General features: G+C 49.2%; 5 protein-coding genes across 5 annotated transcripts; 2 read left to right on the top strand and 3 right to left on the bottom strand.

The window, feature by feature from the left end:
• Positions 1–190: 190 nt before the first annotated feature.
• On the top strand, positions 191–1,391 carry H6S33_005359 (uncharacterized protein; the record flags this gene model as incomplete). The annotated part of the gene is made up of 4 exons (XM_044837425.1): positions 191–350; positions 417–712; positions 846–857; positions 1,017–1,391. 4 exons carry the CDS (start codon positions 191–193, stop codon positions 1,389–1,391), a joined length of 843 nt encoding a protein of 280 aa, XP_044698668.1.
• A 2,975-nt stretch (positions 1,392–4,366) lies between these two features.
• H6S33_005358 (uncharacterized protein) lies at positions 4,367–7,524 on the bottom strand (the record flags this gene model as incomplete). The annotated part of the gene is made up of 5 exons (XM_044837414.1): positions 4,367–4,501; positions 4,557–4,789; positions 4,858–6,550; positions 6,647–7,169; positions 7,385–7,524. 5 exons carry the CDS (start codon positions 7,522–7,524, stop codon positions 4,367–4,369), a joined length of 2,724 nt encoding a protein of 907 aa, XP_044698667.1.
• A 2,812-nt stretch (positions 7,525–10,336) lies between these two features.
• On the bottom strand, positions 10,337–12,986 carry H6S33_005357 (uncharacterized protein; the record flags this gene model as incomplete). Its single annotated transcript, XM_044837403.1, has 6 exons — positions 10,337–10,641; positions 10,731–11,832; positions 11,921–11,967; positions 12,033–12,194; positions 12,566–12,840; positions 12,931–12,986. The coding sequence occupies 6 exons, from the start codon at positions 12,984–12,986 to the stop codon at positions 10,337–10,339; spliced, it is 1,947 nt and encodes a 648-aa protein (XP_044698666.1).
• Positions 12,987–15,896: 2,910 nt separating this feature from the next.
• Positions 15,897–19,550, top strand: H6S33_005356 (uncharacterized protein; the record flags this gene model as incomplete). The annotated part of the gene is made up of 12 exons (XM_044837392.1): positions 15,897–16,110; positions 16,194–16,230; positions 16,309–16,316; positions 16,402–16,478; positions 16,573–16,603; positions 16,684–16,757; positions 16,820–16,865; positions 16,936–17,891; positions 18,655–18,784; positions 18,889–18,939; positions 19,089–19,218; positions 19,484–19,550. The coding sequence occupies 12 exons, from the start codon at positions 15,897–15,899 to the stop codon at positions 19,548–19,550; spliced, it is 1,821 nt and encodes a 606-aa protein (XP_044698665.1).
• Positions 19,551–21,843: 2,293 nt separating this feature from the next.
• H6S33_005355 (uncharacterized protein) lies at positions 21,844–22,945 on the bottom strand (the record flags this gene model as incomplete). The annotated part of the gene is made up of 3 exons (XM_044837380.1): positions 21,844–22,713; positions 22,765–22,845; positions 22,916–22,945. The coding sequence occupies 3 exons, from the start codon at positions 22,943–22,945 to the stop codon at positions 21,844–21,846; spliced, it is 981 nt and encodes a 326-aa protein (XP_044698664.1).
• Between the last annotated feature and the right edge of the window lie 1,431 nt (positions 22,946–24,376).

Here is a 24,376-nt window from a genome sequence, read left to right as displayed (position 1 = left end):
CAACAATGCCCGTAGCGTAGTCCGATGAGCTAGAAAGAAAGGGATGGGGAACCCTAAAAAAAAAGGAAAGAAGAAATAAGAAAAAGAGCAAGCTTCCTGCAAACTAATGAATGCCTTCAACTCATCCCCCTCCCTCACAATTAAAGACATTAAAAAACATTACCACAAAACCCGCCCATCGAGATTCCACATGGTTTGCTGTCCTATACATCTCGGTCAGCTGTTCCCTTCATGGGCCGACTTCAAAGAAGCAATCCAGGATTGGTCCATCGCCGACAAATTCCAGTTCAAGTCTCTACACAAGGATCGATCTCGTGCCGACATAAGGTGTCGGACGCGTACGAAGAAAGGTGATTGTCCATGGAGGGTGTATGCCACGATCACACAGAAGCATGATATTAAAGTCAAGATACTAGAACCCAATCACAATTGCCAGCGTGCAGAACGAGCGGCAGCGAAACGCGAGACGTGCAACAGCCAATCGTGGCTCAAACGACATGTACCGAAGCACCTTATTGTCACGAGAGAAACACGACCAGAGGAGATACAGGACGTAATAAAGAGCTATTACGGGGTGGACATCAACTACCAGGCGGCGAATGAAGTGAAGAATACACTATCCAAGCAGTACAAGGTCAAGATGGTGCAGCCAAAGTTACCAGCATATCTCTATCCTCCTCACGTCGACCCTCATCCAAACAACGATATCGGAGTGTGGTTTAAAGACGCTTCGGCTGCATATCTTGGCAGGGACTCCCGCCAAGCGAATAGTTCAACGACCACCTCGAATAGCTTTAAACGTTTCTTCCAACAGAACTCTTGTATCCCATCATCATCCACGATAGATACAAAAGATGGTGAGTTCATCAACCCCCAACCCTCTTCTCCCACCCTCCCCTGGCATTGAATCGTTCCAGTCCTACCGTCATTCTACATCCGCCCCCCCCCCCCCCCCCCAAATACATCCATCCATCCATCGTCATCCCCCACCCACTGACACTCCCGAGCTACGATAGTCGAACCAAACGCCAAACTCCGCCTCTCTAACCCTACGCGCGAAAAACGGATCCACCACTGTGTTCCTATTTGCCCAGAAATCCGACTCTCTCCTGTCCCTCAAGTCTCAAATCCATGAGCTGTTACAGCAAAACAAAGACAACATCGTCACGCCCATCTCCGACAGCGCAGACGAAATCATTCTCGGAGCCCCCATCGACCAAGCCGACCTAAGCAAGGGCTTCCAAACAATCCAGAACCAAGACAAGAAGCGAACCACTGTGCAGGATGCAGGATTGAAGGATGTATCTGTCATTGGCTACAAGGTCGGGGAAGATGCGGATTTTAGCGTGGAGGTTCCAAGCGACGACTTTGATGATTCGCAGCAGGAGTAAAAATCTACCCCATCGGCTCGATTACTCCCAAATGTGACGAACGGTTTTCCTTTTCTTTTTTCTCAGGTATCAGAAATCAAAAAAAAGAATGAAAATATATTAACAAAAAAAAAATAACTACCGTATCGCATCGTATCGCATTCCCAACGTGCAAAACAAATCTCCGACACGTGCACTCCTCCGGGCTTTGTTACTAGCTGGTTAGCCAGCTGGGCTGGGAGTGCCCGTGAGAGATAAGATATCTACCCATACCTACATGGAGCTTACCTACCGAATATCCAATTCCGTGCTTTCATCCCGCAGAATGGATCATATAAATAGAAGAGGTGATGACTTGTACCTACTGTAGGTACTTTATCTCGGACTTTGAGCGAAGGAGCTCGGTTATGGGTAGCTGCATAAAGCACCTTGCCTACAATCCGCCCGTATGGTAATAACTGTCATTGGCCCTCTACTCGAGTTACGCCCCACCCACCATGCACCGTAAGCCTCTTATCGGCGGAGACCAGACCGATTTTATTTTATTTTTTTGTAGAAACCCTCAAAGACGGTAAACCCAGCCGAGTGATGGGGAGTGACGCGGTGGTGGCTTCCACATGCCGCTTTGGTCAGTCTATGTTTCCTGCTAGGAAGAGTCGTCCATGCAGGGTAGTTTTGGACGACCAATCGCGATAGTGCGCTTGGCGATGCCCGTAGTTGATGTCGTTGATCGAGCTAGCTGTGACGTTTGGTAGTTGATACCTTGCAATTGTGTTTAGCGAAGTTGATGTAGAGCTCGAGTGTTGTTTGCGATTGCATACGTGCATAATTTAGTGTTGGTTCTAGTCAATTGATACTTTCGATATGATTATTGCGATTATTGTGATATTGGGGTTATTGGTGTTCATACTCAATGAGTGAGTTAGCAAGTTAACGGCAACAACGATCATTGGTGTTGCCGACGTAGGGTAGCATCATCATCTATCACCCGTCACCACTTATCACTAGCGATCACCAACCATCGCCCATTTACTACATATTAAAAAAAAAAAAAAAAGAAAAAGGGTAGATAGCATTGCAGCATCCAATGCCTCTAATGCAGCTATGAACCTCCTTACATCGGCCCCACTGTCTCAAGGTTATCTCTCTGTAAAGAACGAAAAAGAAAAAAGGAATCCTATATCGCAAACACCGGCTAGCTGGTAAACGATAACGGAAAAAGAAAGAAAAAAGAGATGGTAATGTAAGATTTCTTCTAGAAAATAAGATCTAGAAGAAACCTTCCATTACCATGTAGTGATGTCAAACTATAACTACCTGCATATAACTATGCAGCAATTACTCGTGTGTAGGATCACCTATAGATACAGCGATAGGAATGATCTATGGAAAAAACAGTTACATGGTGCACAGATATTTCGCCATACAATTTCACCCCCCCTGTTTTTCCATAGATCATTCCGGTCGCTGTACTTACCAACACTGCAAACTATCCAAACCACCGGTATTCTCATGCCGACCCCGTAGTAAGGAACTGGCCAGAGATTAAGGGACCGGAGTTTGAATCTTTGTTTTTGCTGTAGAAAAAAAAAGAAAAAGGGATGATATGTCGTAAAGCTGCAACGACTTACGCACAGATGCGTTAACGATATGATGGACGGAGTAAATAAAGGAAACAGGGAAATAGGGAAATTGATTTACCACTAGAGAACAAATAAGAGAAGGAAGCAGAATCAGAAACCATGTAGTGCCCTCCAACCACACTTGAATATCCTATATCGTAAAACTGCAACACCTTGCGCACAGATCCGATAACGATATATTACGATGAATACGTTTACCACTAGAGAACAAAGAATTCGAAGTAGAATAAGAAGTTTTCTATCACCATGTAGTGCTCTCCAACCACATTAGAATTGCTATTCCTGCTGCAGAAAAAAATGCTGTGACGTCGTAAAACTGCAGAACCTTGCGCATAGATGCGATAATGATACGATGAACGGAGGAAATATAAAACATGGGGAAATAGGGAAATACATCTACCACTAAGAATTAATCAAAGAAGAGAAGAAGCAGAAGAAAGAAGCAGAAGAAACTATTTCGTATCCTTCGTATGTAGTCACTACATAGCCAACCACAATTCCACATGAGCTGCACAGCCACAATTAGATACTCACTCTAAACGGCCCAGACCCTTCCTCGCCAGTAAGACCGAAGCCAAGAAACAACATCTTCTCAGGGGATGGGATTAGTTAATCCATCATAACCAGTAATAAAAAATACTTCTAGAACCCTTATTCCAACGCCTTATATATTATGTGTATGGTGGAATAGGGTTATTTATAATCTAGGGTTTGGGTTTCTTTACTTTGTATTCAAGAAGAAAAAAACTAGTACGGCGAAAAGAGAGCTATGTATATTTTCTAGTAAGCAAATGTAGTCCCCATGCCAATTGGTGCTCCGTTATCCGGAAAAAAAAGAGAGAGTTAAAAATTAAAAACCCTATTCCACCATCACCCATCATCACCCACCTAACCACCACCCACCATCACCAACCTACTACAAAGCTGACTAATCCCACCTAACCTCACGCTACCGCCGCACCAGTAACATGTCAGCAACAGTAGTAATAGTAGCAACCTGCGTTTTTGTACCACCTCCTACTACTATTGCTTCTTGGCAAATATCCCAAATAAATATCCTACTTTTGAAATTCTTGGCAAAAGTATGGCCGAGTGATGGGTCATGAATATAGCTCTGTATTCCTCTCCCCCCTCTCCCCCACGGCATCCTCTTCTTCTAACATACACAGAGGGGTAAAAACAGAAACAGAAGTCAGAAATCTAGTTACAAACCACAAGAACAAGAAAGAAGAAAGAAAAAAAGAATAATCCACGCCGTGAATAAGATTAACGCCGCTGTCAAACTGTAGAACTAAAACCGTCCCCAACTACACACACACAAAAAAAGGTCCAACAAAAAGAAGAAAAAAATCATTACCCCGCCACTACACCCGCCGTCCGCACCCTCGGCAAACACTCATGGTCGCACCCCACCGCCGCACACGCATCCATCTCATGGTCAAAAAACCATTCCCGGAGACACTTATCATGGCCGCCATGTGAGCACGTCTATTTCCCGTTATTAGACACATACTTTTTCTCAGTGAGGTAGCTTGAGACTCACCTGACACATAGTCCACCGTCCCTTCACTGTCTCGCGACAGATGACGCACCCGTCTTGCAGCATCTGGCAGCGCTCGCAGTACCAGCTGCCGCTCTGCGTGATAGGCTTAAAGCACCGCCCGCAACCCGCCTTCGCGAATGTCTGGTTCCCTCCCGCGGCACGTATGGGTTCTATACTTGTCGTTTTCACGATCGCGGCCGCTGGGACGAAGAGATTAAAGCGGCGGAGGAGCTCTATTTTCATCAGTTTTTTTCTCTCTCTCTGACGTTTGTTTGCTTGACAGTTTATGTAGGGAACGCACGGAGATACCCCTCAACCCACTCGTCCCTCCTCCGCTCCTCCACCTTGACCCTCCCGGCCAGCAGCAGCACCACCGTCGCACACATCTGCACGTCCCCGCGCTCGCAGTACCAGTCCACAAACTGGTCCACAAGCTTCTGCGGGCTCCATGGCCGGTCCTGATCCGCTGTGTCCTCCTCAGCCTGGTACTCGCCGACCCGCAGCTCCGGGATCGTTGTCGAGTGCTGCAGCGGGTCCTCCTCGAGGATGGGGGCCATGTCGTGCTCGTGCCCGTTCTGGTAATGGTCGTGGTCGTGGTCGTTGTCCTCCTCTTCTGACACACGGCCGCCGAAGCCGGCGTGGGTGCCGTAGGAGGAGGATGTCGCGGAAGAGACAAGGCTGTATTTGCGGTCGCGGGTCTGCCGCTTCTCGGGGACGGCTGCGGGGGGTAGTTGTGTGAAGTCTGGATAGAACGGATATGGATGTGGGGCGGGGTCTTCGACAGGCGCGACGGGGAGAGGTGCGACATCGGACCATGGTTTATGTGCGTGGTCTTCAACGCTGGCCTCATGACTGTTGATACCATCGTCGCCGTGCCGTGAGGCGGCAATATGGTGGACATGACTCCTCTGCTGGCCATCCTCGTCGCCATCCGTGCTCCCGGTGCTGCTCCCAAGGCTGGTCCCGAAGGCTACCGGCGGCTGTAAATGTTCCTCCTCCTGTGGTGTTGCGCTTCTTACGGGAGTCCCGGAGACCGCCGCCACCTGCGGTGTTGGTGTCGCAGTGCCGGATCCCTCCAATACCCGCGCAACCGGCCGCTTCCGCTTCAGCAGCATCCGGTCCTCCCACTCCAGCGACATCTGTAGTATGCGCCATGTCTGCGCCGTGCGGAACTGTTGCGCGCGCAGCGCAGCACGTGCGTTTCCTGCACACGCTTGGCTGAGTGTAACTTCCCCGAGGTCGCTGGAGAGACTGTGGATGTATCGAGTCGCGAGGAACGTAAAGGCGCCCTTGTCAAACAGTCCGGGTATGCTGACCCGCGCGGATGCCTGCGTAGATGCGTGGTGCTTATCGCTGAGCGTCTCGAGGATCGACAATGCGGGCTTAAGGCCCTTGAACGACGAGCTTCTTCCTGGCCGGCGCTCTCTGACTATCTCCTCCTCCGTCTCGAAACGGCTCGTTGATGGCCCACTGCGGCGGACACGCCCGCAGGGCTGTGCGGCAAATGTAAAATCATCAGTGGGGCCCCAATCGAATGCCGCATGCGAGAGCGAGTTGATGGGCTGCGTCGCAAAGAGCACATCGTTCTGCACGAACGTCATGTCCTTGGAGCACGAGTACAGGATATCCTCATCTTTCCACAGGATGCCGGTCGTGGAGCCGACATGCTCGTCGATGATGCGCGCGGGGATGTACGGCCGCTTGAGGTCCCATACGTGTACGCGCGGGTCGTTGTTGATTGCGCAGGTCGCAAGCTCGGTGGTGCCGTTGCGACGGGGCCGCCAAGCGATCCGTGAAACCGAGCACATGGTTGAGATGGTGTGCTTGGGCTTTCTGCGCCCGTCGTCGGAGTACAGGTCCCACACATTGACGGTGCGGTCACGGCCGCCCGAGGCGCAGTGTTTGCCGTCGGGATGCCAGTCGACGCTGAAGACGGGGCCATCGTGCGCGTTTATCTTGCGCTCGTATATCTTGTCCTGTCTGTAGTCCCATCTCTGCGCAGGACGTTAGTTACCCCCACTCCCGGGGAAGGGGGTAGTGGGGGGGGGGGGGTGATTCAGGATTCTGAGGGGGGCGGGACGGGCACACACCTGGATCGTCCCATTATCAAACGCGGCCGCAAACTCGACCGCATTGCCACTATTGAACTGTACATCCCTAACCGCGTCCGACCTGCCCGCAAACGTGAGCCTGCTCTTCTTCTCCCTCAGATCCCACAGCTTTATCGTCCCGTCCTGGCTCGCGCTCAGCAGTAGCCTCCCATCCGCCGGGTTGAAGGCAATCTTATGCACCTGCCTGCCATGCTCCCGGAGCTGGCGCTCCATGACGCCCACCTTTGCATCATACAGACATATCGTCCCATTCGTGCCCGCCGTCGCGATCGTGCTCTTCTGCAGGTGCGTGCCCCACTTGACGTCGTACTGGATCAAGATCTTGCGTTGGCTGTCGGGCTGGCGCAGCGTCGACACCTCGCTGATGTCTGTGCGGCCGACGCGCAGGATGCGCAAGATCTCGCGGCCGGCGACGACCACGTTCTCGCCGTCGGGCTGGGCCGAGATCGCGAGGATGGGGGACTGAAGGCTGTAGCGGATTGTGCGCGGGTTGAGGATGTTCCTGCAGCATGTGGGGGAGCAAATGTTCAGTTTTTGTTTTTTCTTCTTTCTCTCTCATTAGATTCTTGTGCGATGATGAATGAATGAATGGTATGGTATGGTAAGGAAGAAGAATAAGAAAAAAAATGGTTTTTTATTTTGTTTTTTTAAAAATGTATGTATATATGATTATGATTATGAATGAATAAATCCCACAGCCCGGGAGAAGAGCCTTACGGTGCACTAGTGGGGTCAGGCCTGCCCGACGAACTCGGGGGTCTGCTGGACCCAATGAAGGGGTGTGCCAGGCGGGCAAAGACGGCACCGCCGGAGGTGCGGCTTCGCGGGACGGTGCTGAAGGGGTTTGTGTCGGCCATGGCTACCATCATGATGTGGTGAGAGGGGGAACAGTCATGGAGGAACGGTCCATGCAAGAGTGGGGAGAGGGGCGGGGGAGAAGCAGCTTCTTTTTGTTGTTGTTGTTGTTGTTGGTTGTGGTGTTGCTATTGTTGTTGTCCTTCTTGAGAGGGAGGGATGGAGGGGGGTGGAGGGGAAATGAAAAAAGGGGGGGGGGGGGGGGTGTTAGTGATTTGCTTGAATGAGAGTGAGGGGGGTGAGGGGATGGCTGTCGAAGTGGGAGTGATGATGCTGATGATGATGATGATAGGAGTGGTGGGAATGGATAGCTGCAGAGGGGGAGGAGATGCAGTGTTGGTGCAGCGAGCGAGTGGTGGTGGTGCTGTGTGAGTGGATGTGTCTTCTTCTTCTTCTTCTTCTTCTTCTTCCTCTGTAGGTCTGATATGTACTCTGCAGACATCCCCAAGTGCTATGGGACGAGACAGATCTGGGGCTACTCTGCTCTGCATATATCTCTGCATACCTACATGTACCTATCCACAAAATGGTACTCACTCTATACTCGGGGGAGGTAAAAAGTACCGGACAATGCAAGTTTTGTCTCTGGGCTTTTTTGCAGTAGTTCACGCCTAGCACGCGCACCCATTGGTGAACCAAAAACCTGCATTGTCCGGTACTTTTTACCTGCCCCGAGTAGATACATACACACAGATATCGCTCTCTCTAATCTGGTGCAGGGACAAGGATGCTGGGTCAAATCAATCCAGGCGAACCGACTGGACGGGAACAAGTGGTACCGGCAGGGGGGGTAAAACAGAGACTGGCCGACAGGGGAGCTGAGTGGTGATGGATGCGAGGTGACTGATGTGATGTGACAGCGGCAGCAGCAACAGCGAACGAGAGCCTTCTTAATTCTCTTCTCTCTACATTACATACTCGCACTGAATGAAGGAAGAGGAATAGAAACAGAACAGAACAGAACAGAACAGAAGTCGAACACTGCTGCATCTGCCCAATTAAACACAAGCAGTGAGCGAGCGAGTGAGTGGGAATCACAGCATGTGTTCTGCAACGCATATCTAGAGTTGAGCTCGTACAGATCTCCCTTCAGGCTCAGCTCTCTCTTTCACATGCATGCCATATGTAGGCAGGCAGGCAGGTAGACTCGTATAGTACTCATCCTACGCAGTCCACGTCACAAAGACACGATAACTACCTGCACCCATAGCGAGATTCCTGGTTAATTATCAGCGAAAACCCAGCGAGAGACACGAATAATCGAATTGCAGAAACAGACATATCATACCCAGGTAGAGAGATAGGTCAGGAGGAAGAAGGCTGTAGGCATTGTGGGTTAGGGTCCTCTACAGGTCACGTGCGCCAGCAGACACCTCCTCGCACCCGACCGGCCATCAAGGCCTCCTTCTCCGACGGAATACGGAGCCTTCTACGCAGTATGCGGGCGAGGGGTGGCATGGATGGTATGGCATTCGAGAACAGAGGGAATTCGAAGGGAAGCTCTATCTGCCAATCCCTCACCGTCCAATCCCCAGTCTAACCCGCAGAACTACCCCTCCCTCACATCACCTCAGATACCCGAACCTCCACCATCACCATCACCACCACCAGGCCCAATCCCAATCACTATTCCACTCCCAATCGCTAACTATCCTATCCCTACTATCACTTGCGTAAACGGTGCATACCAGTGTCTATCTATCATTGAACCTATACAACCTGCATTATTACATTCCATTCCAACCCGCCACCAATCCCACAACCTTTCCACCCACCAACTCTTCACCACACAAGAAGTGCACAAACCCTCACACTCAGGCCCACCCCACCAACCACCACCAGGACGATCAGCTACAGATACGACAAAGCCGATAAGCCCTTTCTTGCTCCCCCTTCCCCTTCCCCTTCCCGATGAGCGGGCCGATCGCAGAGGTCGGAATAAGCTCGCGGCCCTGACGTCAGCACGGAGCATTACTTTTTCCGCTCCCCGTACCCAGCTCCCAGCCAGCTCCTAGCTAGGTAGCTAGCTAGAACCGCGTCCCGTCCAGTTTCAAACATGTCCATTGCGCTTTTCTCACCAAATCCTCCCAGGCGCCTCCCGCAAAAATCTTATTCTGACCTCCAACGATCAGGGTATTTGGTATTATTTAATTTTTTTTTGGTTTGGTTTGCAAGTTTGAAGAAAGAGAAAAAGGGAAAAATAGAAGACGGAAAATAGAAAACCCGTGTAAGTTAAAACGCGCAACCGAAAAGGTGTCTATGTTACAGCGCCCCAATCCATGCAAAAAAAAAAAAAAAAAAAAAGAAAAAAAAAAGACCAAATAATAGTCGGAACGAGATCAATATGCGCCCAGGAAAGAAAAAACAAAAACCAACATCAACATCATGAATAAGCTGAAGAAGGCAACGAAGCAAGCAATAATGTCGAAGCAAAAAAAAAAGCAAGGGAAAAAAAGGCAAGTACCCCCCTTCCTTCCCACCCGGTCCAGTCCCAATCCCATGGCATCGTAATAATAGAAATGACTAAGCGCTGCAGAAAAAAAATAAATAGGATATTGCAAAACAAAAGAGAAACCCCGAGTAGAAAAGAAAAAAAAAATGAAATGATGACATCGCCGAAATACGAAACATATTGAAACACTTATTGAACCATGCCCCTCTTCCTCCCCCGGCACCCAAAAGAAAGAAATGGAAATGGATATCTCGAAAACATTGTCGCCCCCCCCCCCCCCCCCGGGGTGAAATGTGAGTTTAAAAAAAGAAAAAACAAATCTGACCACGTGGTAGCGCCGACGCAACCCGCCATCGCATCTCCTAATAGGTCGGAGCTCTCTCCAATCCTAAGCAGTGCCTTTCAAAGAGCTCATTAATGAAGTGCGGGTGCTTGATCCCGGGGGGTCGTGCCTCCTGGAATGCCTGAAGTGCTTTTGGCACCGTAAAGTTCAAACGCTGGATCAAATAAGAACACACGAAGAAACCCGTCCTGTTAAACCCGTAGTGGCAGTGGCATGCGATGATGGAATTATCATCGTAGCCCCTTGACTCGCGGATCGAATCGACAAGCTTGATGAACGCGGCAACTTCGTCCGCGGTTGGTGGCATCTTGGACACAGTCGGGACTACATATAAATCAGCATCGAAACAAAAAGAAATTAGGTAATCGATCAAGTGGGGGGAAGAAAGAGAAGAGGGAGGAAAAAAAACTTACATTTGTGATACCTGACACCACTCCCGAGAGTCTCTGGGTCATATGGAGGCTGCTCGTGAGAGATATCAATGACATCTCTCACATCCGGCCATTTGGCGGAGAAATCCACTGGGTTGTGCCCACTGGAGTCGTTCTGCCTGAGCGTTTTCATTGCCCGGAAGGGACTCTGGACAAGCTTGCTCTGTGGTGCGTCCGCGGTGAACCCAACTATCCTTGGGCTTACGCTCTGGGTCTTGGTCCATTTTTCTAGGTTCTTCAAGAGCCATTTGTCTTCCTTGAGGTGGGATAACTGCCACCCCATGGAAAGTATCTCGTTGATATGCTTGGATATGAACTCACCAATCAGACCGTTCAAGACATGCGGCGTTTCGTACATGACGCCGTGACCAGCACCAGGGATGATGCATTTCTTCACCACCGCCTTGCACTCCCCGGAAGGCAAACCCTCGAAAGAGCTGCTGTTGCCTGAACCGGAATCGGAGAGAGTGACCTTCTTATTCGCAGGACTGAACCAGGAGTGGATAAGATCGACCTCTTTGGTGGTAGCGACCTGATCTTCGGCAGCTCCAAGCAGATAGATCGGACACTTAATCAACGACCAGTCCTCCTCTGTCGGCAATTGGAACCCGCTCACCATCCGCCTCCAAACAGGGGTCCTGGACTGCTTATTGAACCGCAGCTGCAACTTCCTAACCTGTTCCGAAGCGTTGCTGCCAACGAACCGATTAACCGACTTTGACGAGATTCCGCCGCGGCGATCGTAGGCCCTGAAGACGTTGAAGAGAACCTCTGGCAGCGAGACCGCTGTCGCCATGGCCTTTCTTTCTTTTTCCGTAACCGTGGCTTTTGGGCAAATTGCGATGAGGCCGACGCATTTATCCGCCAAAAGCCCCCCCTTCGTCGCGAGAGTCGCGGCCAGCGAACACCCCATAGAGTGTCCGATAAGGATCACCTGCTGCCCTTCCTCGAGCTTTCCGTTGACCACGCCGGCTATCACGGCTGCCAAGGACGAAGTCGTGTATGCATCCCAATCCTTTGGCGCGAACTCTGAATCTGGGCCACAGCCAGGGAGATCGATCGCGAGCGTGTGTGAAATGTGAACCTAATAGCATAAGAGAAACATCAGCACCCATCCGACTAAACATAAGTTGGTCGGACAACAAGAGAACGGGGAGAGAGCAGCGACGCACAAAGTACTCGATAAGGTAGCGGAACTGCGACAACTGTCCTCCGAGACCTAAACAGCAAGTCAGCTAACGTTCACCCCAGTAGTAGCAGCAGAAGCAAAGGCAGGCTCCATACCATGGATAAAGACAAGCAGAGGAAGCTTTGGTGGAAGTACTGAAGCTTTGGGGTGCTCGCGGTAGAAGATGCGAACCCCCGGGTAGTTATAACTGTCCGTGGTAACGGGGATCACCTCCGAAAATTTACGGAGAAGCCCCGGGTCTGTGTATGCAGCATCATCTGGATTCATTAGTCCAGTTGCTCTATCTCGATGTGGGGATTACGCAACAGGAGGAGCAAAAAGAAAAAAAGTGCAAACAACAAAGGAAGGTGGATTTGGAAGCTGGTAGGCATCACAAAAAGGGTAGAAAAAGGAAGAGAGAGAAGGGGGAAAAAAAAGCAAGCAAGGGTCGGGCTGTAGTGAGTGGTCAAGAGACTCCAAAAGCCAAAAGCCAGCCAAAAAGCCAAAGGGAAAATAGAAAAGACAAGACACGGCAGATATCACTCGGTTCCAATGCAGGTTCATGAAAAAAAAAAAAAAAACAATCCCTAAGCAATGAAGGAGAAAAGAAAGATAAAAAGAATTCTATGATCAATGTTATGTTACACACCTGCTGCTGTTGAGGACGAGGACGAAGAATGCACGACCTGCTGTCCATCGCTGTCTGTAAGACCGCTACCACCGCCGCCGACGCTCTTCGACTTGATATCCCGATTGCTCTTATTATTATCATTAACCTCCCTCCTCCCCCCTCTGCGAAGAGCCTGTAGACACCCCACTACCAACGGCACCGCTCCACACAATGCGACAACCATTCCTACCTCTATCACTCCCCTTGTCGTTCCTGTACGCTCAACAAGCAGCCCGTATACTCTGGAGGTAGCACTAGTAGGGAGCGTCGTCGACAACGACGTCAATGTCCGTGTCAGTGAACTTCTCGTAGCAGAAACAGCAGTAGCAAACAACGGTGAGCACCTCTCCTCTTCTTCTCCCCAGAAGGAGAAGCAGGAGAGGAAGGAAGCCCAGGCCATTTATTTATTCCGCCGTGCTGTGCTGTCCTGACCTGTCCTGTGCGTTGCAGTTGTCTGGAAGGGTAAGGGCAGAACAGAGTAAGTAAGGTAAGTAGAATGAGTGGTAGCCTGGTAGGCCCTTCTAGTGCTCTAGATGTGCGCACGCAGAGCAATACAGGGATTGGATTGGGCGGCGCCTTTTGGGGGGGGGGGGGTGCGATAAAACGGACGGACAATCTGTCTGGTCTGGGTATTACAACGTAGGCACTGTAGGACTCTCAATCCCTCTCTCTAATCTGTATGCTGTTTCTGTTGGCTGTGGGGGGGAAGCGCGGATGGGGAAAAATTGGGCTGTTATTGCTGTGCTGCGCTGCGTATGTACGTGGATCGTGATGGGACTGGGAGAGAGAACGAATGATGGGCGAGTCGGTGGATGAGCTGTGAGACGGACTGAATGTGTATGGATGGAGGGGGGACTCTGTCTAAGAAAGTATTCTCGTTACTCTAGGTACATACTCTATGTAGAGAATGTAGGCAAGTAATCATTAGAGCACCGGTACTGGGTGCTGCCTGCTTGATTGATTGCTGGCTGGCTCAATAATATGAAAGAGAACGATCCACTGCTGAATCATGCAATCTGAATCGAGACACCAATTGGACCAAACCCAGCCGCAACGAGAGAGGGAAAAAAAAAAAAAAGGTGTTTGAGAAAAAACTTTCTATGTAAGTACCGGTACATACACGTACTCTACGGCATCCTCTTCCCTGAGTGCTCTTCAGGCAAGTTGCAAGGCAACACAGCGGGCGAGTTATGTAATGGTACCCCCGACATTGAGATGAATAATAATAATAAAAAGGCATCAGCAGCAGCCCTCATCGATCACGCCTTTTTTTCCCTTTCTTTTCTTGTTTGTTCAACCTCTTGGGTGTTTCTCCCGCTATCACGTTTCCAGGTGGTTGGCCAGGCATAGAGCTCGTTCGCTCTCCCGCAGGTTAAGTAAGGCGGTAGAGTAGAGTTAGAGGCATGTATGAAATGCTGGAACCGAGATTTGACGCAACCGTCTCGCAGTGCAGCAGCAGCCGGTCGGACCAACGAGAAAGCCCTTCGGTACCATACCATACGCACGTAGGGACAGTGGTGGTGGGAGGGGAGGGATGGGTGCGTGTGTTAAGAAAAAAGTTCAATTCTCGTTAGTTGGATTATTACTAAGGAAATAGAGTATTAGTGTTGAGGACCTCTTGGGTGCCAAGAAAAAAGACATCGTGATGTACAGCGACAGGAATGATCTATGGAAAAAACAGTTATATGGTGCACAGATATTTCGCCATACAATTTCACCCCATGTTTTTCCATAGATCATTCCGGTCGCTGTACCGACGGGCGATCCGATCTTTTTTGGCTTTGTGGACGCCATTACCACTTCCTTTTTTTATTTCTTTTTTTTTGTTTCTGGGGAGGGTGTAGGAAAGCTTACTTTGTAAACTTATCTCCTGGCTCAATTAAGGCGTTGCGGAAAATATGAGATATAACAAAAATTCCCAACCCAGTACCGGTACAAGGTGGATCCATACATAACATTTATTTATTCAGATTCCCCAGCTGCCAGGGGGAGGCTAAGAAATCGAGTGCCTACTACTCTAAAGGTGGTCCGCCGAGGTATCATTACATAGGAGGCTCTATGTAGGTGCCTTCTAGAGCTACCTACATCACTATGCTTCCACCAGTCGACACCAATCATTGGCTTTTTGCGAACAGCTGCTGCTGCTGCTGAGAGGGGGGGGCGCGGGTAAAGAGCGCGGGTAAACGGTTGCATTACCGAGAAACATGCGGGCGGCCCTGAGCGAAAACTACTACTGCTATGCTATGCATATGGTGCATATGGGGCCCTGATATGCTGATGATGCACCACACAACAACCTTTCTCGCTGCTCCGGGCAGCAGCAGCAGCAGTAGCAGGGCAGCACACACCACCTCGCAACCGCGCAGCGGAAGAAGAGGAAGAAGAATTAGCACATACTCTAGAAGAGGGAGAAGGGGCGGTACTTACACAGAAAGAAGAATTGCACCACCCACGCGTAGTTACCCCACTCACACACAGACCACAGATGAGAGCCATACGGAACATCAGACGGGAACGGGGGGTAGGAGTGGTGGGGGAAAGGATGGTAAAGAGGGATGATGTCTTTTCATCGTTCGGCACATTGCTCAATACTCGCATTCTTAGCGGAGGGGCAGCAGCTTCTCTTCCTTTTTTATTTATTTTTTTCTTGTCATTCCTTTTTCGTTGCAGCGTGAGGTGGGGTAAATTTGGAACTTGTACATCAGATGTGGGGTAGATAGCGTGGATACAGTAGCAGCAGGAGCAGGAGCAGTAGCATGACGCTGTGAGGTCCACCTGCTGCTACCGCTTCTCGTGCTGCCGGTGATCTCGCGAGCATATCCGCCCGCCGTACTGTTGAGAATTTACTTGTGAGGATATCATAACTTACCTACATTACTTAACAGCGTACCCTCTTCCATTTCACCCGCTTTACCCTGTATGTACCTTTTTGCGTAGAAAGAAGGAAAAGAAAAGCAAAACTTCTTTTTATTTTTCTCTCTCCATTGCTTCTGCTTCTGCTTCTGTTTCTGATTCTACTGCTTCTACTGCTACTGCTGCTACTGTTGTCGTGCTAGCTGTTGCTGCTGCTGCTTGCTGTACTGCTGTACTGCTGACTATAGTTACTGAAACCCTAACCTTGCTCTCTGTACGTCTGCTTCTTTCCCCCTCTCTTCACCACACCCCTCCTCCACCCCCTCAATTTCTTCCGGTTACTTATTCTACTACATTTACTGTGGTTTTTGGCTACCGGTACATAAACTTATTTGATCAATCTCCGGAAACTTTTCAAGACAGTTCAAAACACAAAAAGGCAAACCAAGAAAAAAACATGTCTGAACAAATGGATCAGCCACAACCTGAAAATCATTCCCGTTTTCTGGAGTTTCGTTCTGTCCCATATGGTACCAAAAGGGATGGGGAACTCGTGCTAAACAGATATTCGTCCCTCGTGACCAACGGCTACGAATTCCCCGGTGCCCAGGCAATGCTATATGCTGCAGGAATCAAGAACCAGGAGGACATGAGGACGAAACCGCAAGTTGGTATGAAACCTATTCCTGCACTGCAGGAAAAAAAATGTTACAAAGATCAACCTGTTGTGTGTTGACATGTATGCTGTATGTAGGCGTCGCTTCAGTATGGTGGGAAGGCAACCCGTGCAAGTATGTTTTCCCTCCCCTCCCGTCGCTGGAAAACGACGTATTGATATAATTCGGAATAAATTCTAACTGAAACGGCAGCATGCACTGTTTGTTACCCTTTCCCGTGTATATACATACGTCAATTGGCCCACTTTAATGAGTTCTGATTGGCGCCCATCAAAAAACCAACAGTGCTCGACCTCGGCAAGACCGTGAAAGAAGGTCTCGAGAAGAACGGAATGATTGGTTGGCAATTCAATACCATTGGAGTGTGTATATGCCACACGGCTTCTCCTCCCTTCTGGTGTCTCCTATTCTTGTCGGGAACATCACAACTCACCATGAGGTTTGCTCCACGCGCAGGTATCGGACGCCATAACCATGAGCAACCAAGGTACCTTAACAGCGGATGCCCTAGAGACGAATCCAATGCGTGACATGTGCGGCTGACAGTGAGCACGCTATTGCTTTTAGGCATGAGGTTCTCCTTGCAAAGCAGAGACATCATCGCCGACTCTATCGAGACGACAACTTGTGCTCAACATCATGTATTTTAATCTTTCCATCTCAACCTATCACTCGGCCATGTTAATACTTTGTTCCTACTTAGGATGCAAACATTTCGATTCCTGGTTGTGACAAGAACATGCCTGGATGTATGTTACATACCTTCTTTACCAACTTCTTATTGCCTTGCTGTTGTCTCATGAGCTAATCGGTCACAAGGCATTATGGCCATGGCGCGCCACAACCGACCATCACTCATGATCTATGGCGGCTCTATAAAGGGCGGCTATTCCGAGCGCCTTCGCCAGCCCATCAACATTTCCACTTGCTTCGAGGCACACGGTGCCATGATGTATGGTAAGTTGACCACTGACGACCTTGACGATGTGATCAAGAACTCCTGTCCCGGCCCCGGTGGCTGTGGAGGAATGTACACAGCAAACACCATGGCCACTGCACTTGAGGCCATGGGTCTGACTCTCCCTGGATCCTCCTCAACCCCGGCCGACTCCCCTGCAAAGTACAGAGAATGTTTGAGGGCCGCTGAGGCTATCAAAGTCCTTCTAGAGAAGGATATCAAGCCCCGCGATCTCATTACTCGGGAGTCGTTTGAGAACGCTATGGTTATCACCATGATCATGGGTGGTTCCACCAACGCTGTTCTCCACTTTCTCGCAATTTCCCACACCGCTGATCTCGACTTGACCATCGACGACTTTCAAAGAGTCGCCGATAAGATTCCGGTTCTGGCAGATTTGAAACCCTCCGGAAAATACATGATGGCCGATCTAGCCGATATCGGCGGCATGCCCGCTGTCTTCAAGTTCCTGATTCACGCTGGCCTCATCAACGGGGATATCCTAACAGTCACAGGAAAAACTTTGAAGGAAAACGTCGAGTCCGCACCAAGTTTGGACCCGGGGCAAGATATCATTAGACCGCTCAGCAATCCAATCAAGGCCACCGGTCATATCCGAATTCTCAAAGGAAACTTGGCCCCAGGTGGGGCGGTGGCTAAAATTACTGGCAAGGAGGGCAAATCATTCATTGGAAAGGCTAGAGTGTATAACGGCGAGGAGGCTTTGATTGCGAGTCTCGAAAAGGGAGAAATCCATCCTGAAGAGAATACGGTTCTGTGTGTGAGGTATGAAGGACCCAAGGGTGGTCCAGGCATGGTAAGTTCTAGAACCTTCTCTTTTTCTCGCTTCTGTTGGTGGAACCTTGGAAGCTTCCGGAAGGAGTGCCCCTGTCAAACCGAAGTCGGAGTTTTTTTTCGTTTTACTCGACAGCTGTTGGTCCTGAACTTTTCGGTGGTGGCCCGGAACGACAAGACACAAGGCCATTTGTCTGAGCTTGTTGCATCAAAGCCAATCAAAAAATTGGATGCATCTGCTAGAATTTCGGTACCTCTGTTTGGTCCAAACAGTGCTGGGTGCGTCAGATGTATTTACCAAACCGGCGGGACCTGAATTTTTTTTTCGAGCTCACCACCACCAAATTGCTTTTCCTAAGCGCTGGCCGTTATTCAACAAACTCCACCAAGTTTGTGGCAGATATCAATGACAGTTGTTTCGGTCGTTTGCATCACTCTATCTCGGAGTTGTCAAATGCAAGGAAAAGTCGCAGCTGGGAAAAAAAAATCTTTGCGTTAGCTATGGTGTTGGCAAAGCTTCGAGGGGGGGAGGGGCTCTGCTGTTTGGAAATCTTCAACGAACTTTTCTCTCAAAGACAAGTCATACTGAGCACACGAAACGTGCGGTATTGCCATCACCGCAGGCAGGGGCGTTCTATGCTGGAAAGCTGTCACTTCTTTCCAACATCCCGATGTTCGATATTGGGGACGCTCGTCGATGTGTTCAAAAGTTGATAGCGATTTTTGGAAGCATTGTGAGGTTACAAGTTTGAAGATAGATCGCTGACAATGGGGTATATCGCTAGCCTGAACAACTCAAAACAAGTGCTGTCCTTATGGGGGCAAACTTACGCAACGTGGCGTTGATCACTGATGGACGATACTCGGGGGGTATGTTCACCCGTTCAATTCAAGATAATGGCGGCGTTGCTGATCGTATGTTCTGCAAGCCTCTCACGGATTTATTGTCGGTACGTAACCTTCCATGCAGGATCGTCAGAGTTTCGTTGTCCGAGACGCAGAATCTAACTTTGAAATAGGCCACATAGTGCCGGAAGCGCAAGCAGGTGGCCCAATAGCTATCCTTCAAGGTGTGTGAACCCCCTCCGGTGTGTGTTTTCCATGTACCTCAGAGTTCATGCAAGAACACATATCAACCCCTTCCTGCCTCTCAGTGGGTACCGTTTCGGATTGAACCCTCTCTGACGTGCGAATATGGGGTACGGTACGGAACGGACAGACGGTGATGTTGTCACTATTGACTCCGAAACAAACCAGCTCAGCATGAACGTGAGCGACAAAGAAATATCTGCAAGGCTTAAGAAATGGAAGGCTCCCCGTATGAAGGTCAATCGAGGAACACTGGCGAAGTATGCACACCTCGTGGGCGATGCGAGTCATGGGGTATGTTCTATCCCGCCCTCTCTCTATTTTATTTATTTATATTTTATTTTACCTCCTTTCGGCCATACATCATCAGCAATATCCGTACACTTTCCCTGTTTTTGGGCCATCCATTCTTTCTTTCCCTGCTGGAACGAGGGGTAGACGTTTCAAAGTCCACTCTTTATCGGGGAGGGGACAAATCATTCCTATTCAAAGCACTTGCCCTCCCATTTGATATGGATTTCCCAGATCTGCAGCGCTCTCCTTCGTACTGGGGCTGACGAAGATATACCGCCGTGCGGTGCTTTACGATTAGGCCGTTCTGGATATGTTCTAGACGAGCAGGCTGTGTGTGGTGTATGCAACTGCAACGCCTCATAAATTTGTATGGATGTTCAAAGTTTCCGTTTCGACCTTGCACCAATGCTTGTTCTGCAAATGATACTTTGCATGATCGATCGTCTATTGTCGTTTGCTTCGTTTTTTTTCCTTTTTTTTCCTTTCCATTTAGGCCCATACCTTTTCGATAGAACAGACCCGAGCAGCTGTCGATTGACGTGTACAAGAAGTAGTTCAAGCAGGTTTGGATGGTGTATTGTTGGAAATACATTTCTCTATTTTTTCTCTTCGCTTGATAGTCGGGGCAATAAAAGGTAAGGCGTAAACGGACGGAACACTGAATCTGTCTATCTGGAAGAGGGACTGTGCGCACGTCAATGAAGGGCTAGATCAGGTAAGCGGACGATTAATGGTTTGGACTAGTCCACGTGAACAATGTGGCGCACTGGGGTGAGGTCAAGACCAGACCCTTTTTTGACGAACAACCTGGCTATCCCCAAAGAAACGCGGACAAGCGTGATCAGCAACACACTAAAGGGTTCACTTGCTGCCTTCTGCGGGTAATTTTACTAGGGAAAGTAGGGAAAGCAGCCTAGAGGAAAGGGAGGGGTTGTGGTGGGTGGGAGAATAAGCAGCATCATCAGAAGCAGAAGTAGCAGCACTGGAAGCAGTTTACTGCTTTACTACTACTGTATGTGGTGGGTACATGGGGAAGAGGAACATGGAACATAAAGTACAGCCAGCAAGAGCAACAATAGGCACTAACCAAGCAGCAAGCAGCAGCACAACCACCAAACCACCACAACCAGTTAACCGCACAGCAGCATTACAACGACAACCACACCCCCCCCCCCCCCATATTCAGTTGCATTACAATCAGATGAACATGTAAGTGGAGTAATAAGTGGAGTGCATGTACACATCAAACGGTGAACTACACTGCTGTAGCTCTAGCTCTGGCCATCGTGAGAATCTGATGTTCTTCTCTGTTACCGCAGTACTGCTCCTGCTCTTATGATTGATGGCTGCTAGTGATGCCTTTCCTTCCTTTCTTGACTGACTGACTGATGAATGTCCGCTGCTTGCTGCTGCTTCGCTTCTCCTGCTACTGCTGCTCCTGCTCCTGGTGCTGGCTGGTTGCTGCACCCGATCGAGGCTAGCGTTAATAGACTTCACACAGTTGTCACTCGCAATGCAGCATCTCAACCTACCTACCTCCGTCGCCGCTTATAAAAAATTATGGCTGTACCCTGCTGCATAAAATCAATTCAACGGACGAACGATTCCTGAACTAATAATGCACGATGAGAGGAAAGAACGTCCATGCCCTTCCGAAGACGAGGTTTGGATTTCTCTGAACCGTGAGACGGGAACTAGTCAGGTATTCCTTTGGGATGCGCCCAGAGACCCTGCCTACAGCAGTTTCGCCCATCTGTAAAGCACTAGGGCCAGCCAGTTTCTTAATATCTCCCATTTGCGCAACATAGCCGGTAGAAGGGATGAATAGATTTTTTTAGGTGCATGCAGATAAATGTGATGTCGACAGAGGAAGGTACAAACATGAAAAAAAATGATGATGATCCGAGAAATGCCAAAGATCCAAAGGAAAAAAGCAGGCAAACAGAACTCCCTTCTCGCACCCCCAATGAATGATTACAGGAAATTTCGGCGTCTTGTACATAGAAATCTCCACGCTATTGAATTCCAAACCTGTCAGAAGTTATTGAATTAAAAAAGAAAATTTCGTCAAAGTCGTTATACCGTTCCGTGCTCGCCTACTCAAGGAAAGAGTGAATGAAAAAGTGGAAAGAAGGAGAAAAGACAAACATAAAGTAAGAATGAAAATGTGTGGAAAAAAAAAAGAAAAATCCCACAAAAGAAAGAACTATATCGTGCATTATCTCCTCCACCCAACGTTAATCATTTCCCGTGATGCTACTCTCCGCGCGTTCCCTAGAAAAACGCAAATAGAAGTTTTTCTTTAAATAATAAGTATGAAAAAAAAGACAGTTAAAATAACTATTCGCCCAATAATCGCCCTAGAGTTAATATGCTCTCCCTTTGTTCGCCCCTCCCTCCCCCCTCCCCCCACCTCCCCGCCCAAAAAATGAAGCCCAATAAAAACCTATATTCCAGAAAGCAAACAAGAACCAAACTCCCGTTTCTTTTTCGTTTCGTCGTAAACTAGTATTTCGCACACATTACCCGATCGATCGAACGGCTTTGCACCAGGCGGCTGCGTAAAAGATCTCGTATCAATAGTCTACCACCTATTCTGCCATTACGGTGTCTCCAGTTGTCTGTGCCACAGACTCTAATGTTGGTGTTGATGTAGCAGTCGTTGGCGCTGCCGGGATATCCTGAGGCGCCTTATCCTTGCACTCCACAGGCCTATCCTCCATAGTCTCCTCCTTGACTGAAACCTCGGGACCAGTAAAAGGCGCAGGGCTCATTGCTGCAGCTGATGAAGGGGTTGAAACCTCGCTGACCGTTGCCATGGTACTGCTAGCCGTATTATGTCCATCTTCAGAGATAGGTGCTGCGGGAGGCGGAGATACGGCTTTGGACGAGGGCGAGATTGCAGGAGTTGGGGGGGTCGAAGTAAAGCCCTTTTGCCAGCATTTTGCGAGAAACTCAGGGTCCACTGAGCCACCGTACTGGCTAGCCACAGATTCCCAGAAACAGGCACGCTGAGCTTCGACGATGCGGATGAGCTTTTCCTTGTCGATGCTGTCCGGGTTGCAATTGACGCGGAGCTTGTTGGCCTTCCCGATTGTGTGCTTTCGGTGAGCTGACCCTTCGACTGGCTTGGGGAGGAGCGGTTTGCCCTTGATCTTTGGCATCATGTTGCTTCCCACCTTCTGGATGGCACCGGCCGCATTGACGGGAGAAAAGCTGCTCTGGGGACTCGACGATCTTTTCGAGGTCAATTGCGTTTCTGAATTAGATGGGCTGGCCACTGGAGATGTCGCAGATGCGTTTGATGAGGTTGAGGAGATTGAGCTGTTCCTCTTGCGGCGATTGCCTCCATGGGACAGCTGATGGTAGTGAAGCCTGCATGCAAGCTCTGTCTTATCTAGATGGCTGGCAATCTTCTTGTATGCAACTCTCTCAAGGCGCATTTGCAAAAGATAGACCTCCTATGAAAATGTTTGTTAGTATGGCTTGCACATAGTTGATGGCGCGCAAACCATGGGTAGTTTGGGGAATTGAAAAACTACCTCTTCTTCTGTCCACGCTTTCCCACCGCCGGCAGCAGATCCTTTGCGCCCCTTTATCATATATGTTAGTGACATTGAAGCTACAGGATTGGGTCCCTGCCCAGTGAATTGGAAATCTCACTTTTGAAACAGAAGTCACTGGAGAGCTCATGGTTGATGGAGTTGATATGATATAGGGTTTTTAGAGAAGGTAATTGTATGCCGCGGTTGCACAAGAGAAGTAGTAGTAGCAGTTGTAGTGGGGGGGGGGGGGGGGAGAGAGAATAGAAAGTGCCGTCTGATAGAAGATGACCCAAAAACAATAATAATAATAAAGTTGTATGAACAGAACCCACGAAAAAGTAGAAGGTTTGCTTTTGCTAGGGATGAACTGGAAGGTTGCAAGTAAACTCTGCAAGGAGAGAGATGCTTTTATTGAGAAGGGGAAATATGAAGGTAGTAAGGGTAGGTAGTGGTGGAGCGCCAGATATTAAACGGCGGGAGGAAGACAAGGTAGAGAGATGTAGCAGTAGAAGTAGAAGAAGAAAGGGAATCTCTCGCTATGAAATAGGGAATACCCTGTAGCCTGCCATCTGCCATGGACTATCTTTGCGTTGTCCGTGCTTGTGAACTAAGGCAGTACTGATGCTTGGTATTTTTTTTGGCTGCGCTGCCTGTAACGCGGATGCCGTTGGTTGGAGAAGGGGGGGGGGGTGTGGGGGGAATCTAGACTCTCTACATATTTCCTGGGGGAAAGGGAAAGGGGGGGTTAGGAGGATGTGGAGGTGGAGGGGGCTTGCTTCTTCGCCGCTCCTGCTGCTGTTCGATTCACCTGTATGGGTACATGAGGAACAGACAGGCAGACCTGAACTAGGAAAAAGAACGAATTCAGAACAAACTGGTCTTAGGTCTTCTTAGTATCCTAATATTATCAAATTCATACATAGACCTACATTTGTTACCCACCTAGGTACGCGCAGTTCTCCTTACAGAGTAGTTAGATAAGTACCCAAAACTACATTTATCTAGCTGTAGGAAAGCCTTCTAAAGGCCGTATGAACCTGTCTGTTTTGTTCAAGTTGGGTTTCCAATCGAACAAGAGGAGGTACGTGCATGTGTCTGATGTTTGTTCCCGTCCCTGTCCCTTTGGGGGGGGGGGGGGGGGGGTTAGGTCTTGGAGTGTACGATCCGCTTTAGTTTGGCGAACTGTTTGATACACATAGACAAGCGAGGGAGCCACAGGTCTCTCTTCCCCTGATATGGCTAATATAGCCTGTATCTTTGATGCTGAACGTTGTCCACGTTCTTTTCTAAGTCTTCATGTACGTTTACCATGTCCCATTGTGATCACTTGTCGCATATGAGAAGTGAAAGTGGTTTGAGACGACTGGAAACGCAGGTATCATCTCGGATTCCTCATGGTGTTATATAAACGAGATGCCCGGTAGATAGGTTTGGGAAATCGGTAAATGGAAGATGTCATGGATGTAAACTATGGATCGGTATATATATGATGGAATATTGGGGAAGGAGAATAAGTGAGGAAGGGGAAAGGGTCGAAGGGGAAGGGATGGTGAGCGATCTGACATTAGCGGTGCACTGA

This window comes from Morchella sextelata, assembly GCF_020137385.1.
Source record: "Morchella sextelata strain SCLS chromosome Unknown scls_2, whole genome shotgun sequence".
Classification (NCBI taxonomy): Eukaryota; Fungi; Ascomycota; class Pezizomycetes; order Pezizales; family Morchellaceae; genus Morchella; species Morchella sextelata.
The sequence above is the reverse complement of the archived record's forward strand: the minus strand, read 5'-3'. Positions and strand labels throughout refer to the sequence as shown.